Raw genomic sequence first — 20,213 nt, 5'->3', positions numbered from 1 at the left:
TAAATAAATAAAAATGCGAATTTTCATTCAAATTTGTGTTATCTTTAAAAAAAATAACGCGATTTGTCAATTTATTCAGTACACTCCCAATTATCCGGCCTAATGTGGCGGAAGGTCTGGCAGGATAGCAAAAACGCCGGATACGCCGGAATTATATGAACACATCTCTTTGCCCACCAATACCAGAAGACAAAGTTTTTTACCAAAACACTGTTTTAATATGTATTTTCTCACTTCTTATTGAGTGCCAAGCCCTCCATTTATCTCATGCAACGTAGAATAGGAACGCTGCCTGGTGAATCATAAAAGCAGTTGCCGGTAACGTGTTGAGTTAAAATAGAAGGCTGTTTACTGGTAGTTTATATATGTTTATATACTGCATGTTTCAAGAATTTATAAGAGAAAAAGTAAGTTAAAGATATAAACTGTTAATATTTTTAACATAAATTCTGTAATGCCTTATTTAATTACGATAAAAGAAAACTAGTTCGGATAATATGAAAGCCGGATAGTCACGAACCGGATACTCGAGACTATACTGTATTTAAAAAAAACTTGAGGATGTTTAAATTGAAATAAACAGATAAAAATTTAAAAATAAGTGAATTTTTCGTAATTAAGAAACAAAACAAAACATCTATACGTTTAGAAAAGGTATATTCAGAGACATTACTTTTTAAAATGGAAAGCATTGTACAAATAATTTCTTTAAATTAATTTTTTTATATAAAAGTAAGTTATTTCACACAAAACTTTAAAGATTTTAGCTTTCTTTAATTTATAGAATATACTTAATATGCAAAATGCAGCAAAAAATACTTAGCTACATATTATATTAAAATAATCTGAAATAATCTTGAATTAAATAAAGTTTGTTGAATAGTTAAATGTCTCGTTTGTCGGGTAAATAACCGGTTAGGCAAGTGTCCCCTGTATCCTTAAATCAGAACTCCTCATAATATGCGTAATGGTCCCAAGTGGGCACGGTAACACACGTTGCCTTTTTTGGATTCTTTAATATTTCAAATCAAAAACTGATTATATAATCCTCTTGGCATAAAGCGTCAGCAAATATATTTACTGGATGACTGTTTTATACTATACCTCTCTTTTAAATGAATCAATTCAGTGTCTTTTTTTGTTTTTGTTTTTTTAAATTATGGATCATACCAAAATATTGCAAATGAGAAATGCTTAAGAAGTTTAATTTAAACAGAGCAATAATAATAATTTGAGACAAAGAGGAAGGAGATAGGTAAGAGTTTGAGTTTGTATACGTCTGATATACAGACTAACTCTAAACATTAAGATTAGTTACTTCGTAAAAAATAAACCAAACACAGTTAAATAATTATCAAAGATTGAAAATAAAAATTTATGCTGTTTGCATCATTTATTGTAGAAATTTGATTTAGGATTATGGGTGTAATATTGATATACATGGGTAAATACAAGGCCCATAAAGCTCGATGACGCTGAATTTCTTAAGGGCCTTGTGTAAGCATTTTAAAGTTATAAATTTCGATTTAACTGTCATGTCTTAAAACAGTATAATACTTCACATATTTTTAATCATAATAATTACCATTTGACTAATGATGCTTTGTTATTAAATTTTTATGATTAATTTAATTTATAATTAATACACTTTGAATTCAACAGTTTTATTTTTATATCTCAAAAAACTATAACTCCAAAACTACTATAAATGTTATCAATAATTATTTAAGGAATCGCTACATGAAGGAAAACATATTAACTTTTTCTTAACCAAATTAGTTTATTTGCTATTATTGAATACATTTATTTTATGCACAACAATTAACGAATTATAAAACGCCCTCCCCCCCCCACACAAAAAAAGAGTTAATTTAATACTAAATACTGAAATATAATAAGCCTTAAATAATAAAAATAAGATAAATATTTTTTTTAAATTAATTTTTCGAGCTGACCTGACACATAGTGCTCTAATATCACGTTAAACCAAAGCTTGAATCTGAATCTGGTCAGTCATCAGATAAGAGAAAAGTAGACATTTAAAATATGTTATTTTTAGTGAAAATTCAAGATGCTTTTAATAACATGCTACTTTTGATGTAAACTTGAAGTAATATATCACATCAAATTGTCGGTAACATATGATTTATGGGAAAGTGAATGATATTTTAAAATGAGAAATTAATGACTTGTGCAAAAACAGCTTTTAAATCAGTGATTTCTAATCTTTAGTAGAGTAGCATAAAAAAATTTTGTAAGACATTTGACATAGAAAAGTATTTGTTACGATAGGATTATTCAATATTAGGAAATAAAAATCTCAGATTTGCCTTGATTACATTTTTAACTATAATCTTTCCGGTAGTTACCAAACAAATATTGTGTTACTTTATATTATTTCTTTATTTATATGGAGACATGGCAATGACATTTTGAATTAAAATATTTTTACTAATATATTTTGCTTATATAATATTTTGATAATGTTGAATGACTTATTGATTTAATTTTTCTTTTGTTATCAAATAAATATTCATAAGACATTTGATATCGCTATGGTTTTGATTTTTTCATAGATTATACATTACGAGCAGGGCCATGTGTAAAGAAAAATCATAGAGCTTATGATTTAAGACAAATGTTAATTGCACTGCTAAATGGGGTGGTTTAAAGAAAAATACATGGCAAAAAATCTCATATTTTTCACCAATTAAAAACAAAACAGTCTTGAGATAGCAGATTTCCTTAAAATTTTACAAAAGCAATTGCATTTTCCTTCCACTACGATTAATTATTGATAATTTTTTTTATTTACTTCTTAATTAAAAAAAATTTTAAAGTAGAAAATATTGCTAAGATTAAAAATTTTAAAGCCATTGTCTAAGAAGTGCGTTTTATTCCTAGGAATTTAAGACTGAAATTTTTTGAGGGACTAACAAAGATTTCTTAGAATACGATTGAATTTGATTTAACAATTTCATTTTTACAAAAAATGTCACTATTTTAAAAATAATTTTTTTAAAGATGAGATTCTAAGTAAAAAAAAAAAAAAATGTCATCAATAGAAATTTAAGTATTAAAAGTTAAAAGTGTTTTTCCCACGAAAAGTTCAATAACAATCTCATAACGCTATATTAAATCTGTTCTGATAATTCCTTTTGATAGAAATCTTGATGTTTGATACATCATTCCTTCGAAAATGCGACCAAGAATTTTAAAAAATCAAAGAAATTCAAGTTTATGAGATATAGATTACAATCAAAAAGAATTTAAGCTGAACTTGGGAAAATCCAAGTTTAATTTTACACCACCTGATTAAACTTAGCGATTTTGTTTTATAAAAGTCTTTTATTTGATATTCATTCGCTTTTATAGATAACGAAATTACAAGTAGAAAATGAAAGAACCCGTGATTTAAGACATTCATTTTACTTTTAAAAAAGATATTTTTCAAAGAACAATCCAAGAGCAATTACACACCGCCAATTTTAATCTTATTTGGCAATTTTCTTAAAAATATCTACTGCTTAATAAATCGTTTTCTCTAGCATTAGGATCAAATATGGAGCAGTGGAGTAAATACAGACTAATAAATATGGAAAAAAAATCGGGAGTCTATAGATTCAGGATATAAAAGGACACTGCCTTAAATTCTTACGACTTAATAAGCACATAGACACTGAAATTTACTTGTAAGAGTAAAAATAAATTATTTTTAAAATCTCTTTAGACCGCACGTTGGATTTTAAAGAAGTAATAGTTATCTTTGCTGAAATGAAAATTCGATATAAACTTATTTTAAATTAATTGGAATATACCTTGGCTTACAAAATTTTTTTTTTTGCTGCATTCTATAAAAAATTTAACTAACGCTGAATGTAAACTTCAGAAACTTTCAGCATGTAAACTTCAAATGAATGTTTAAATTCTTACGGTATATAAATTAAAAGATTCAATTAATTCACCTCATAATATAATGAAAAATTACTGAACATTTCAAAAGATGAAAAACTTTTCAGTAAAATGGAACACTGATTCTAATTTTCTGAGTCCCTTCTTTTCTTTAAAAAAAATTTGCAGAAGGCCTCATTCTGTCTAATTTTGACATTAAGAATCACGAATAGAAAAATTGAACAACTCACGAACTAAGAAATTCAGATTTACTATCAAAAAAGTGTTTTAAAGGAACAATTCAAATTTAATCTAATCAGATTATTTCTTTTATAGATATCCCATTGTTTCAAAAATCATGCAGTATAGAATCTGGCGCAGTTACAAGACTAAACAAGTCGCTGTACCGAGGGAGCTTGGCGAAACAAGCGGCAGGTACTCACCTTGAATGTGGCGACCAGCTTCTCGGTAGCCTCCGTGCAGGGAGGAGCGGGTTCCGTCTTGTTGCAGCCACTGCCCCAAGTGGCCTGAAGAAGCTGAGCGTCGTCATCGGGCGGCAGGGTGTGGTAACCAAGGTCCTCCGGGGGACATCCCAGGGACGTCATCTGACGGAGCAGCAAGTCGTCATCGGACGCATTGCGAGGGGACGCCGCTTTATCCGGGAAGAAGGCCATGGGACGCCGAGGGGACCGGATGGGGGAGGCATAACGGACTATGCATCTAAGAGCACCTGAAGAAAGGAAACAGAATGAATGCTTTGGAAATTTACTGAAATTATTAAAAATTGTTTAGATTTTTATGTCCCGGAAATTTGGCGCCAATTTGGGGTGAAAATTGGCGTGAAATTTTAAGAAATTTAGAATAGGGTTTCGTAAAACAATGAATTTCGATCCTGAATAGGATCGTACCATATAATTCGGTAGCTTCGGATAGATAAGGCATGGTTTTATTTCTTTTTTTATTTTCTTTCTTTTTTTGATATTAACTATTTGATTTTCTACACAATTTAATTAGATAACATTTTCTGTTTTGGGAACATTCGACATATCTTATATAGTCATAGAACTTTTGACGTGTATATGAACTCCCCATACTTTTTGTATTGAAAGAATAATCAATATTTTTATGAATAAGCTAACTTTAACTTAAAAGTTTAATAATACGAAATTTCGATGCATAGGCCGTGTAGAAGCACATTTGTTAAGAGGTTAACAATAAAATATTGTTGAATAAAACGTGGTGAGTCATATTATTTCAATCTATAAAATAACCATGTTATATTATTTTTCATGTATTATTAACTATTTCTTATAAAGCTGATTTATTTTCTGGGGTAAATGTTTACTTGGTGGCGAAAAAAAGTTTCAGCCAAATATAGCTGATATGAAAAGTTTTTAGTACTGAAAATTAGTTATGAAGGAAAGAAGAAATATCAACCAAAACTTAAAAGGATCAAAATAAAATGTCGTTAAAAAATTCAAGAGGTGAGGGGAAAAAATCGCAGTTCTTTGCCGCGAAATTTAATGGCCTTTTAATAATAATTAGTTTGCAAAGCTGATTGGTTTAGATTCGATTCCATTTTATCCATGGATTAATGGAAAACTGATAAACTATCAAACTAAAAAAATAATTAAAGTTAAATAAATCGAGGAGGCTGTCAAGAACTTAAGATTTTTTTTATCGATATTATTTTGATTGTGTTTTGCTATTGGAATATCTCGTCTTAATTTTCTTTCTTATTTTAGTTTTCATAAGTCAAGTTTGTTAGCTTTTGGAAGTAACAGCTATTATGACAGAAATCTGTTTATCCATAGTAATTCGTAAAAAAAAAAACTATCTATGGGAACTAGAAGGGCTTAAAGAAGAAATGAGTTCTAATATAAATAACAGAAAAACTAACAAAAAAACACAACTTTTTTTCCCCTCGTTAAAATAGAATTTCGGCAAATGAATCTTTAACTTAAAAAAGAAGTTTCAAACAAGTAGATGATAGTTTATTTAGTTCTGAAAATACATAAACAAAAATAAAAATACCAATGCAATATCCTTTTTGAAAAACGTACTTTAATAAATTTATTATAAATAATGGTTTGTAAAAGAATTGAAATGCTGGTGTTAATCGAAATTTCCATGATCCTTTTATTAATTTTAATTTATTCATCTTGATAAGTTTTGAGTGCTTTTTAAAACAGGTTGTGAAAGCCTTAAAAGGTGATCACATAGCAAGCATAAGGATATCATCCATAACAAATGAAAAAGAAGATGCGCATTAATGAATTAAAATCGGAAATTTCAGCTAACAAGCAGTTTTAAAAGGGCTTAGATTTTGAAAATGAAAGACAAAAATCTTTTTCCAACTATTGGATTTCTAAAATAAAAAGAAGCATGGGATCTAATCTGGTAAGAAAATTAGCCTCTGTTAATAAAAAACTTTTCTGTTTATTTCAATTTAAAATAAATATTTGACCCGATCGAAAAAGGCATATCTGTAATAAAAACCAACACAAATTTTTTAAAAGTCCTTTAAAGTTCAAACAAAATTTTTCTAATAGCTTGAAAAAATTCAAATTTTCATTGATGTACTTGAATTTTTCATTAAAAATGGTGTATTGCTATTTGAAAATTTAGATTTTTAATTTGATTTTGAATCATGCATGAAAATTAAATGACTAAAGAACTATATGTATCACAATTAAAATAGATAATTCAATTGACAAAAATGAAAAGTAAAACGATTTGATTCTTCAAGCTTCCCTCATGACACCAAGAAAAGACATAACATGATTGGCAGAAAAAAAAAATTGTAATGGATTTTTGTAAATCTCAAATTCCTTAAAACCTATCCCATGTAAAATGCAGTAAAAATTTTAAAATCACATTTAATTCATTATTGACTATGTTAAGCATAAATTACTTTAATTTTTTAGAGATTGTACAATAAGTATTTCATAATTTAATTGTAGTGTGATCTCCATAGTGAATTTCTTAAATGCAGATAATAACATTGTATGCTTCGTATTTAATACATCGAATAAACTGTAAAAAAACTAAATACGTTAAATAATTTTTCTACATCAGTTTTTCGTATTAAAATAACTTTCAAACATAAATGAGTGTTTAAAAAAACGTCAGCCCAATATCAGATTCTATTAAAATCATCATTAAATAAAAGAAAAAAAGGGAAAAAAAAGAATTTTCATCAAAATTTTACGGAGTTATAAATACTTCTAAAAGCATGATATTGATTTTTAAAAAAAAGCGATATTCAGTTATTTTAAATAATTAGTCATTTAGTTTTGTGATAATATCGAAATTTGTTCTTGCTACTTTACAAGAATTCAAGTTTTAAAGGATTATTTAATCAAAAATAACTCCTCAAATAACTAAAGTAATAACAACGTTTTTTTTTATTACAATACAACATATCTTGATTGAAAATAATTGTATAATCTGTTTTGAAACGATGGCTATCGTACAAGTTAACTATATTATTAATACGAATCATAATAGTGGGCATGATGTTTCATTAAAAAGAATGTAACTAATACATTTATTTGATTGCAAAACTATGCGTAAAAAATAATTTTCGTGGGACATTGATATTGGCGATGAATTTGGCGTAAAAAAATTAATCAGAAATTTAGGATTGACGCCAATTCCAAGTAATCTGAATCTTATACGAGAAAGTTCTGAATCTTGAATCTCAAAGAAGCAAAGAAAATCATCTGAAGATTTGATGGTTTCCCCAAAAATGGGAAATGTACTGTTTACCATGTTAACAAATCTCGCCATACAGGCCTTCCATAATTCTAAAATATGCTTTTATATATGATTTTTCAATTCTCTTATAAATATCGAAATAAATTTTGACTAATCAGAACGAGAAATCGAATTAAAATTATCTTTTATATAAGTTATTTGGCTTACAATGAATATATTAAATAAGTTTTGGAAGGATTTTATTCAAAATTGTTTTTTCTGAGCAGACAGATTAGTTATTATGAAGTTATAATGAAGGAAATTCTAATTGCTTTTGAAATGTATTCCAGGAAAGGGATAATCAACAACGGTAAATAAATTTATATTGTGTGTAAAGGTGATTTTCGTACAACAAAATTTTACATCTGATATAAGAATGAGTATATACAGAGACAATGAACAGTTTTCGTTTTATAAAAGCATTAAAAAATTAGTTTCTTAATCTATGAGTTTTTAACAATAAATAGAGAATGTGTAAAGCGATAATCAACAAATTCATAACCACAAATCCGTGTTCTCAGTAAAAAGAATTTTGAATAAAATCCCTTCAAAAATTATTTAATATGTTCATAAATTCATGTCTAATATTATGTTATATATTTTTAATATACATAATATGTTCAATAAATAAAAGTGATGTTTATTTACTTTTTAATATATTTAAAATTAAAATTTTTTTTGAATGTCAGCAACTTGAATCTCTAAAAAGATAATCATATTTTTCATTATAAATACCCTCTTAAAATATACTAATAAGCATAGATAAATAAATATGTTTAATAGATGTATAATGCTTGTGAATATAGTAGCATATATTTTCATACTATTAGTATAATAAGGATTTTATAAATGATTATCAAAATTTAAAAAAAAAAATGTTAAAAAAAGCTGCAAATATTTATTATGGGACCTCCTATTTACATTTTAAAGTTAATTTACGAATTTTCAACTTTTAATACTATTTACTTTATACATATCTGCAATCAAAAGATTATTCCCTACTTTGTGAAAAATATATAATTGTGGAAATATATATAGTGGATAAAATTGAAAAAAAAAATCGATTTTTTTAAAGGTATAAACCATAAAAAGATTCGAGTAGTAGTTTGTTTTCAAATAAATTAAATCTTCATAATATGGAGTTTGGAGCTTTATGATCACAGATGGCTATGTTGTGCTAAAATAACATTTTGAATAAAAAAAAATTCATAAAATTCAATAAACAAGTAAAATTAAATGCTTTCCAAGTTAAAAAGTTTAAAATGATATTGATTTACGGAACCAGTTAGGAAAAATTATTAAAAAAAAATCTTAAAAATACTATTTCAAAATGGGACTGAATTGGAAAAAAATGCATAGTACTTTAAAAAATTTGGAGACAATAATAATATCAATATCTCATAAAATTTAAAAATATTCCGGTGACTTCTTTCATCAAATCTTTCGTTTAAAGTGATAATAAATTTTAAAAATGCGAGTGATAAGTATAAAATTAAGGACATTCAAATAAATGTGCAACCAGAAAAAAAATATAGTATTATTATAATCTTATTAAATTATTGAATTTCATTATCTAATGACTATTCAAAAAATCAAAATTAGCTTAATTGCCAAATTTATTAAAAAATTTTGTAAAATTTTTTGTAATTTTATTTTTTTATCCAATCATATGTAATCGCCGATTTAATCTTAACTTCTTTTATTAGCAATTTGCTATAATTTTGTTTATCAAACATTATTTCTCTGACATATACGATTAAACGAAAAAAGTCAAATCAAAACTTGAGAGTAAAGAAATATCACAGTTTAAGAATCAAAAATTTATAAGTCAAAATTTGAAAAGTTGCACTTAAAATTTAATTTTAGTATTTAAATCTCTTTTAAATTATTTTTAAACTCTCAGACTAAAGTAAACATTCTGCCTAATATAATTATAATTTGTAATAATCTAAAATTTCTATTCGATATTTTTTTGATAATTTCCATAAAAATAAGTATATTTATGACGTTAAATATACTTATTTGTCGATTAAAACGGATAAACTCGTCTTTTTCGACATACTCCCCATTCATAATTCATCTCATAAATTTGACTTGCAAACTAGTTTGGCGAAAAAAATTTACATTTTAATAGATGACGCTAATATATTTCCACTTGCTGCCTTTATAATAGATAATTTGTCTCTATTGAGAGGTCAATTATTCTTTGTCTTTTTCTGAACTTCCGTCTAAATTAGAAGCCTTCAACATCATGTTTAAAGAAAATTAACTAATAGCTAACTACATCCATCTATGAAGATGACAATTTGCAAAGAGCAAAGTTCAAATTTAGTCTGCTTTTTTCATGCAGGTTACAAAAAAAAGAGTAAAACTTTCCAAGTGTTAAATTATTGCTAAACAATAACTTATTATATATGCATGATACAGATTAGTTATCCTATTACTTTATGAAACTATGTTGGAGAAAAATGTTTTTTGTGCATTTATGATTCAGAGAAAAGAACTTCTTGAATCGTTTTATTAATTAATATTTTAAAATAATCTCAATAAGAAAAATTTTACTAACAACTTTAATTGGCATATTAAAATAGTTGATTTATTTTTATAAAATGCGATTTATTAAATTTGTAACTTAATATAAAAAAATTACTGTGGCTGTGCAAGTATATTTTATGTATATTTTACATTTCTTCTTAAGACGTAGGAATGAATTTGTACAAACTTTGTATATTTATTATTTTTGACAGAAGAAAGCGTACAAACGATTTTTCAAAGCGCAATCAATTAAATATTTAAAATTATTGAAATTTTCCGTTTTTCCGTAGTAACTTTAAAGTAAGTTATCCCACAAGAAATATTTTTATATCATCATAACACCCAAAATTTTACATTTTCAGTGATACCAGTTTCATTTTCATGGATATTTCCATGCATTTTATTGAATGTTCCAAAATTTAATAAATAATTGACAAATGTCAACAATTTTGAAATAAAGAAATTAGTAGATATTTCAGTGCCAGACAATACTAAGATTTTAAACTATTCTATCTTTATTTTTTTTTTAATATTTTTGGAAACATTTTTTTATTAGTATTAAAAGTCATTTTGCAACAATAATTGTAGTTGTGGATGAATAAGAATACAAGCTAAGAATTGTAACCAGAACACATTAACATAATTCTAAAAGAACATTTAAAGGAAAGTTTAAAGGCAGACGATTAACAATTTATATCAGGAAAAACTTTGATTTGTTTATCGATATAGAGAAAATGAGCAATCGTCAGTTTTGAAAATCATCAAGCTCACATCAGATGATATTCTCGTTTTAATTATAAAAAAATTCGTTCCAGTTGGTAAAATGAGTTCATTTATTACAATCTTAACACAAAAGTAATTTTTACATTAAAAATATAAGACATAAAATTATTTTAATCCTAAATAACGCTAGGTATATTATCTAGTTCATTATTATAAATATTATAAAATTTCAAATTCCTATATATTTTTTTTTTTCAAATTCTCTCCCAGATTGCACTTTTGATATGAAATCAAAATTTAACAATATTAATTGATTAACTGATAATTAAGGAAAGAAAATATTTAAATAATATTTTGTCATTAAAAATTTCCTTAAATGAAAGAATGTTTTTTTTAAAGCGTATAATAGCTCATAAGAAATAGGAAAACTTGCTGAACTTCGCTTTCTTTTTCTTTTAAAAAATAATGCCCGAAACTCAGAAAAATAAAATTCCGAGTTATTTTACAACGCTTGCACCCACAGAATGACTTTAAAATGCATTATGTTACCAGAAAGATTTTATCTATTGAACTAAATGCTAAATTCTGCATTCCATTTGAGTTTAGAACCACCCAAATCTATAGCAGAGCCGCCCTTTGGCAGCTGGCTCAGTGAATGGCAACATGATGCCTTTTATGGGCATGCGAACAAAAACAGAAATGAAATGGTGGAATGCATTAAGCAAAGTAAAAGAGTTCTATACATTTTTTCCGTTAAAAAAAAAAAGAACAATTCTTCCCAAATGTAATCAACGAGCTAACAAGGTTTGTTTACATTGCAAATCCGTTGGCCACGCATTGCTTTTAAAAGTTTAAAAGTGATACTTGTTTGGCTGCGTCCGGACAAGTAGATTGGATGGATGATGGATCTGCAAATCCATTCTGCGTATTGAGGATGATTGGCCATTCTAAATATGTATGTTGTGATGTTCATAAAAGGTGGATTCATTACTTTCGTAAGCAATATGCAATCCATCATCGACCTTGCAAGCAGGCAATTGAAGTTATCAGTTCCTTGCTTAAGACTGATCTGGAACTTGTAGTTTTATTTTTGCCCAATGTAAATAGATTCATTCCTTGGTGTGTTGCAAGACTTAGGGTTAAAGAATTCTGGCTAAGCTGTCAGACCTCAGTTTAAATTGCATTTCTTGGAGAAGATGTATCTACCTATCCAAAAATGAATTTTAATTACTTTTTCTCTCTTCTGTTTGGGAATGAAATCACGTTGAATTAAAGATTTTTATCTGTCAGCAAATAATAATCTACCTTATCTATATTAATCAGATGTAGGCAAAGTTATTCAAATGAAATGCTTAGTGTTTGGATTCAAGACATTTCATAATTAACTAATAATAGAATGAGTGGCACAATGCGACTTGTTTTGTAGTTGAAATGCAGAGCCTCACTAAGGCAGGGCCAGTTGCCCCGGGTCCCCACATCAGAGGAGTCCCCGAATCGAATAGAAAGTTTAATTTACGTTTCCTTTTCTAATGAACTTTTTTTTAAAAAATGTCAGTACAGTGTAAAATCCCTCAGTTTTATGTTAACTTCTTCATTAATCTATCGTATTAACACAAAAACAATCTATATTTCGTAAATCCATGGCTTCCTAAGGCGGAATTCAGCTAAATTTTCGCAATTACGATAGACAAATTTGGCCATTCAAAAACCTGTATTTTTACATATCGCAAAATGCGATATGTTTACAAAAATAAGGGCTTTGATTGGCTTAATTGAGACATCGTAAGTTGTTCTTAGTTGTAGAAAGCATTCTAATATAAATCTTGCCTTAGCATTTTGTCAGATTGCATTTTAAATTCAATGGTTAAATGGGGTACTTCGAATTAAGACTAAGAGTATTTTTAGTTTTAAGTTTAAATAGCATTTTGAATTAATAACGAAAAATAGCATAAACAAATTCTATGCACGGTTTTTCATTACTGACGTGAAGCAAGGGGGAGGGACACCGAAGACGTTTTTGCCCCGGGCCCAATTAGGCTAAGTCGGCCCTGTTGATATGTAAGGATTTAGTAAATGAAAGCTTAATTTTACTTTTCCAAATTAAAAGAAAAGAATTATAATAAATATCTGAATCTATATAGAAATTTTGTTTCTAAGATATATATTATTTGTTCTAAGACATTAGATAACATTAGATTAAATTTTCAGTTCTTTTATTATTAAATGAGGCAATAAGTGGCAAAATGCAATTTATTATTTTTATAATTGATAAAAAAAGATATAGAAATAAAAACTTCAGCCGAATTTTTCCAAATTAAAGTAGATTCGTAGCAAATATTTAAGTTCATAAATTGCTATCACAGATAAAAATTTGTTGCTAGGATGCCATTACTATTAATTCACTGGCAATGAATGACATTACACAGTTTTTTTTTTTTTTTTTCGATATATAAAGATTTAGTAATTGAAAGTTTAGCTGAATTTTCCTAAACTAAAAACAAATGATGACAAATACTTGATATGAAAAATTGACATCACAGGTAGATATTTTATAAGTTGAATTTTTTTCCTTCTTCACTATTATTAATTTCCAACAAGGAACTGTATAATACGATTTTTTATAGGCAAAAATGTTGTTGCTAGGATATCATTATTAATTACTCACTGGAAATGAGCAATATAATACGATTTCTTTTATATAAATATTTAGTAATTGAAAGTTTAGCTGAATTTTCTAGAATTTAAGTAAACTGCATGAAATATAAAATTTTATTTATACATTGGTAGAAACGGCCCCATAAGATTTGCATTTAAATAGCAACTTTCCTGTGTAAATCTGAGCAACAAAAAAAATGAAAGTATAATTTTATATATTAATATAAAATATCCAGAAATAAACTATAAAAATTTTTTGTAATAGGTCATAGATATGCATGCATGTTTAAATTATAATCATGGCATTTTTCTTCAAAATTTTAATTTTGAAACTAAATTGTGGCATCTATTATTTTCAACAATATTTTAGTAATATTTTCGCGTTTTTCAAGAATATTTTCGTGTATTTTGCCACTTACTGCCTCATTTAATAATAAAAGAGCTGAAAATTTATGAATAATATGTTATCTAATGTCTTAGAATATATCAACGTCTTAATATATATCTTAGCAACAAAATTTTTCTTCACGGAAATATTGTTTGTAGTTTCTAACTTCAGATACTTCTTATAATTATTTTTTAATTTGGAAAAACAAAGTTAAGCTTTTATTTACTAAATCTTTACATATCAACTACAAAACAAGTTGTATTGTGCCACTCATTTCATTATTAGGTAATTAAGAAATGTCTTGAATCCAAACATTAAGCATTTCATTTGAATAACTTTGCCTATATCTAAATAATATAGATAAGGTAAATAATTGCTTGTTGACAGATAAAAATCCTTAATTCAACGTGATTTCATTCCCAAATAGAAGAGTGAAAAAGTAATTAAAATTTATTTTTGGATAGGTAGATATATCTTCTCCACGAAATGCAATTTAAACTGAGACCTGACAGCTTAGTCCGAATTCTTTTTACATAAGTCTAGCAACACACCAAGGAATGAAAGACAATTAGTTACATAATATTTCATAAAATCTCCATCCTTGAAGTTATACATCATTAGGAAATCATAATACATAAAATTCGCAATCGTTATAAATCATAATATAGTATCACCCTACTTTTAAATAACCGCTTTTAACGTGTTCCTGTCGTTTACGACACTTTGTTGATCACCTTTACTTTAGGTGATAAAGTAAGGTGAGGTACATTGCCATTGCCAAAGTCTTCTCTTTATAAGAGATAAGAAGAATTACAAAGATAGCAGTATCAGCAAACAATTTACATAGGATATTTATTTGTGGTAAATACGGGAAATTAGAGCGCAATACATAATGTTAATAATGTACATTTATAACAAGCTTAAGTTTTTTTCCTGCGCATTTTTTACTATGTAAATGGTTTCTCACGATATGTCCTTTTACGCTATTTGCACCGCTATTTCATTGGTCATTAAAGAGTGCAAAAATAGGCAGCATGGAAATAGAATTAAAATTTCATGAATGCATACCATATGAATTTCAATCCACAAATTCAGACAGATAGCTTTTATATCTAAATCAAGTTAATGGAATCCTTCCATTTATGCTTATTATATTATGTCATAAATAAAATAGTTTCATATATAAGTAATAATATTTTATAATTGCTTCACATCAAAATGCTACTGAATATTCGATATAGCTAGAGAAATAGTTTCCAAACCAAGAATATAAAAATTCCTTATATTTTTATTCGATGAAGGAATCTTAGCAAGACAGATGATGCTTGCTATTTTTTCTTTTTAGACTGAAATTAAAAATTCAAATTTTCAAGAAGAAAAAAAAAAGGAAGTTTCGTCGACATTAATCAATGATTAGCACTGAATGAGCTAGAAATACACAGCACAATTTTAGTAAGGATGTCGGGGGAAATTTCAATTGATAGCTAAATTAGTTTTATTTAGTAATACATGGAACCGGACTAACAAGAATAGAAGGAAAAACAGAATGGATGAAGTACAAAATAAAAGGGGATGCCCTACTTCATCTGGGTTTTTTTTTTTTCAAGCATTTTTTAAAAATATATCAAGAGTTATCTATAAAATAAATACCAATTAAATTAATTCAAGACAGCAAGTCGAAAACCAGGACAATCAAGCTAACTTAGAACGCCTGTTTATTTTGTCTTTACTGTAATTGTAGTGCGAGTCTACACTAAATCCGAAGAAATAATGATATGGGACAAGGATTATTTATTAAAACAAGATCATTATATTCAATGTATAATTAAAAAAAAAGAAAGGAGAATTCTTCAAAATTTCTTAATGAAATTAAATTAATCCTTTTCAAAAAAATTTAATGGTTCACTTAATCAAATTTTTTTTAACAATGGGGAAGTTTGTAATACTTTGTATAAGATTGGAGAAAAAAAATAATGGGATATTTTAAATTAAAATTCCGACGTTTTTATTTATTTATTATTATTAAGAATTATTCCATCTAATATGGATCGAAATGCCATAGTAAAGCAACACCCCGTACGTGGTAGGTAGTAACAAGAAAGTTACGAGTTCTTAGGTGGTGCAATGATATAAAATAGACATCCCTCTTTTTTAATTCTTATTTGTCTGTTGCGAACTGAAAAGGATCTCGAAATTGATAATCTTCACAAGAAATTGCAATATCAATTATCCCGAAATTGATAATTTTTTTAATGATTGTAATAGCTAGTATTTCGATACTAACTACAGTAGATTCCCGATTATCCGCGGGCGGGTTATCCGCGCCTGCCGCACAAAGTTTTTTTCTTTTTTTTGACTGATTTCTTCAAAAAGGTTCAGTTTTACAGTTATGCTTTTGTAATTACATAACACATTACAGTATTAAAACAGTGCATATGTATTAATTTTTCTGTGTATCCTTGACTCCTCTCGCAAGTACAAAGCACTTTTCTGTTTTCATTAATAAAATGCATTTTAGGTTAGTTTTGAGTGATATATTAAAACATTAAGCTTTAGTTAAACATTTCCTGCTGTTTATTTTACGTTTTATTGTACATAAAACGATTTTTCAAAGTTGGAATGACTGTTTTCTCTTTTGCTATACCCGTTTTTAACTTTTTTCGGATTATCCGCGGCGGCCGCGCCACCCAATTCCGCGGATAATCGGGAGTGTACTGTATTTTCATTGGGAAATGAATTTGCTTCATTGAGAATTGCAAATACTTTAATATCAGTCTTGATAACGTTAATTCTTCAAATTGAAGATGAATTAGGAATGTGTCGAATCTAAGGGTCACACTGGACACATTCCTAATTCATCTTCAATTTGAAGAATTAACGGTATCAAGACTGATATTAAAGTATTTATAACTGCTGGTTCAAATATTTTGTGTTTTCTCAGCAAGCAACAGGGTACTCTAGTAACTTTAGATCTATTAATTTACTAAATTAAATTTCGTTTTTTGTGTATGCTTGTTATGTGTGTGAAATTTTACAGACATTTTAGTACTTTTTTAGCAAGATAAAATCTTGTGTTCGTAAATTTTTCAGTGAGTAAGGATTTTGAAAAGTTTGTCATAACCTATTCCTTTTTATTGATTATGTATGAAATTGAAATATAATTCCCAAAATTGTTTCCTATATAATTGTGATGACCTGTGTACAGATGGATGGGTAGTATTATCATTTGAAATTGTGTTTATCTCCATCTTTTTTTATCAACTGTGACCTAACATTTCATCACAGAAATTTACAAATCAGCTTCTGTACTGTTGAAATTCTATTTTCACAGGATTCGCATTTCATCCGAAGTATGTTCTTAGTGCCTGATAGTCTCTTCTTAATACCTTCGACCCCAATGTCATTCGATGTATCCAGTTCCGATGGCCATTACTTCTTGATTTTTTACGTCAAACAGCAAGGGAAGTTCATCTTGAATCTCCATATCTCACATTTCAAGACACCAAGTCGTTCATCTGAACCCATTCACAAGCAAGTAATCATCTAGAATGACTTAATAACAATCTCCACACATATCTTCTGTTTTGAAAATAATAACAAAAAGAAATAAAATAAATTACATAATCAGAACTTGATCGATAATATTATGGGAAATGAAGAATATATCTTTCAAAATTTCAATATCTGAAAATATGTTGGTAAGATATAATCGAAGCAATAAACACCAGCAGAAAATATTTTGTTAAATAAGGCAATCCATTATGTCATAAACATGTTTGCTACAGCATTTACAAACGCATTATTAATTCATAAACTGAATTCATGAATGCATTATCCTGGAAACTGCTGTTAAAATCATTTTTTCAAAAGAGAAATTATGCCCCAAACTTATATAAGAATGATTTTGCGAACAAAATATTTTATCCTTGAAAGTGAAGTGTTAGCTTATTCTTTACATGAATAAATAAATAACTCAATCGCATTTCATAATGCTCACTGTCCACCTCCGATGTACATTAACAGACAATACCAAATTATCCATCAGGATTAGTTTACTAGTAAACATCTAGAACGATTAAATACCTATCATCACATAACATCTTCCGCGTTTCGTAAAATAATAATAATAATAAATGGATAATATTATGGGAAAAGATTAAAATATCTCTCCTAAACTTTCAACATTTGAAAAAATATTTTTAATATAATATAGAGAAGATAGACAGATAATAAATAACATTTTATTAAATAGACCAATCCATTACGTCATAAACATGTTTGTCACATCATTTGTAAAAACACATCGTTAATATGCAAAATGAATGCATAAATGTATAATCTGGAAAATTGTTGTTAAAATATTTTCTTAATAGAGAAATTCACCCTCAAGCTTACGCAAGATTGATTGCACTTTCAAAATACTTTATGCCTGTAAACGAACTATAAACATAAAATATACTTATATATATATATATATCTGTAAACAAATATTAATTGATAATTTATTCTTTATATAATAGAGCAGCTAAATTAAAATTTGGTAGTGAACTTTAAATAAATTAAGGCAAGTTTAATAAGGAAAACACCAGTAGAAAAAAATATTTCCATCTTGTACAAGGAATCCAGGAAAAATTAAAGGGGATTCGAACTTTTAGTCTGAAATATTGTAGTATCATAAAGTTTCAGCTTTCATTTGTCAATTTTTATTTTATTTTTAAATTTTTAATTATTCAGCAAATATAGAATGCACGCATAATATATATATATATATATATATATATATATATATATATATATATATATATATATATATATATATATATATATATATATATATATATATATATATATATATATATATATATATATATATATATATATATATATATATATATTTAATATCGTCGCAATTTGCAAGCGCAGAAAAGAAATAATTGTATTGTTGTAAAATTACTTTAAAAAATTTGCAAAATTTATTAAAAAAGAAGATTTTTTTTTTTGTCAAGATAAAATTTGTATTATTGAAAATCTTGTTTTATCAAATGCTAAAAAGTTATGAAAACAATCTGTACAAATTTTAATGAAATTTATACAATCTGACGTATAAATTTCGAAGTTAATGAGGGAAAATATTAATTATCTTTTAATTAAAAGTCCAATAAAATTTTAACTATCCAATAAAAATTTCTTGGTAGTAGATTCTTAGAGAGAAGAATCTACTCCCCGAGAAATAAAATTTCGTCAATGATCTATCCTTAGAGAGTTTTGAATGTTTTTTCAATAAGCATGGCGCATTATTTACAGGCAATATATCAACTGATAGATACTATCGTGTTAAATCTTTAAATTAAGATTCAGAAATTACGTATAGTTATAATCGTATTTACTAAACTATATTTCTTTAGTTACACATTTTCAAATCTGGACAGAGCTTTCATTAACTAAAAATTTATGGGGCTTAACCGTGAAAGATTTAAGCATTTTGTGTAATGAGATGCCTTTTTTTCTTTTTTAATAAAATGATAAATTTTACTTCACGTTTCAATACATCTTTAACTTAATTAATATGTTAATGATTTAATTTTAATTAATTTTTTATTTCATTGCGTTTCATTTATAAAAATGAATATTTTTGTTTATTTACTATTTATTTGACATAGAACTGCACAACATCCATGTTTGTATAAAACGCCGTTAAAGCAAAATTCTGTAATAATATATTTTATAATAACGAAATGAACGTAATGAATATTTTAGGAACCCGAACAATTATATTTTATAAAGTGTTAATAGATTTTTGATATTTTATTAATTAATAGAATTTTTTATATAAACGTATTTATTTAGAAACTAAAAAATTATTTTAATTATCTGTTTGTATTACCTCGACAAATAAAGTTCGAAAACACATGTGAAAAATATTAACTATACAAATATTAAAAAAAAAAAAAAAGCAGTTGGTTTTAATCTGTTAGGAACTGTTCACTATGATACGGCAACAGTGTGATCAAGTAAGAAAAAATTATAATATCATACCTCAAATCTTTGACAGTTATGTATTTTTAAAACAATTCTTCGCCATTTTTTTATTAAATGTAAAATCATTTGCAATAGAAAACATTCATTATTTCTATGCTTTTCATTTTCTTAGTAGGGCAAAAAGAGATGTTATTTTCATGCCTTCTATAAATTAGAGTGAATACATAAATACTTTAAAAACTTTTTATAAAAATTCCCTAACATTTAAAATCATAATTTATAA

The 20,213-nt window shown here is 26.7% G+C and overlaps 1 protein-coding gene across 1 annotated transcript in view; it reads right to left on the bottom strand.

The window, feature by feature from the left end:
- The window catches only part of LOC129981918 (F-box/LRR-repeat protein 7-like), a 209,234-nt gene that overhangs the window by 73,441 nt on the left and 115,580 nt on the right, over window positions 1-20,213 (bottom strand). Inside the window, exon 2 of the mRNA XM_056092975.1 lies at window positions 4,335-4,621. Within this exon, the coding sequence (XP_055948950.1) occupies window positions 4,335-4,565 (231 nt within the window). The 5' untranslated portion in view covers window positions 4,566-4,621. The remainder of the gene's footprint in view (window positions 1-4,334; window positions 4,622-20,213) is intronic.

This window comes from Argiope bruennichi, chromosome 8 (assembly GCF_947563725.1).
Source record: "Argiope bruennichi chromosome 8, qqArgBrue1.1, whole genome shotgun sequence".
Lineage (NCBI taxonomy): Eukaryota > Metazoa > Arthropoda > Arachnida > Araneae > Araneidae > Argiope > Argiope bruennichi.
This window is presented reverse-complemented; position numbering and strand designations above follow the sequence as displayed.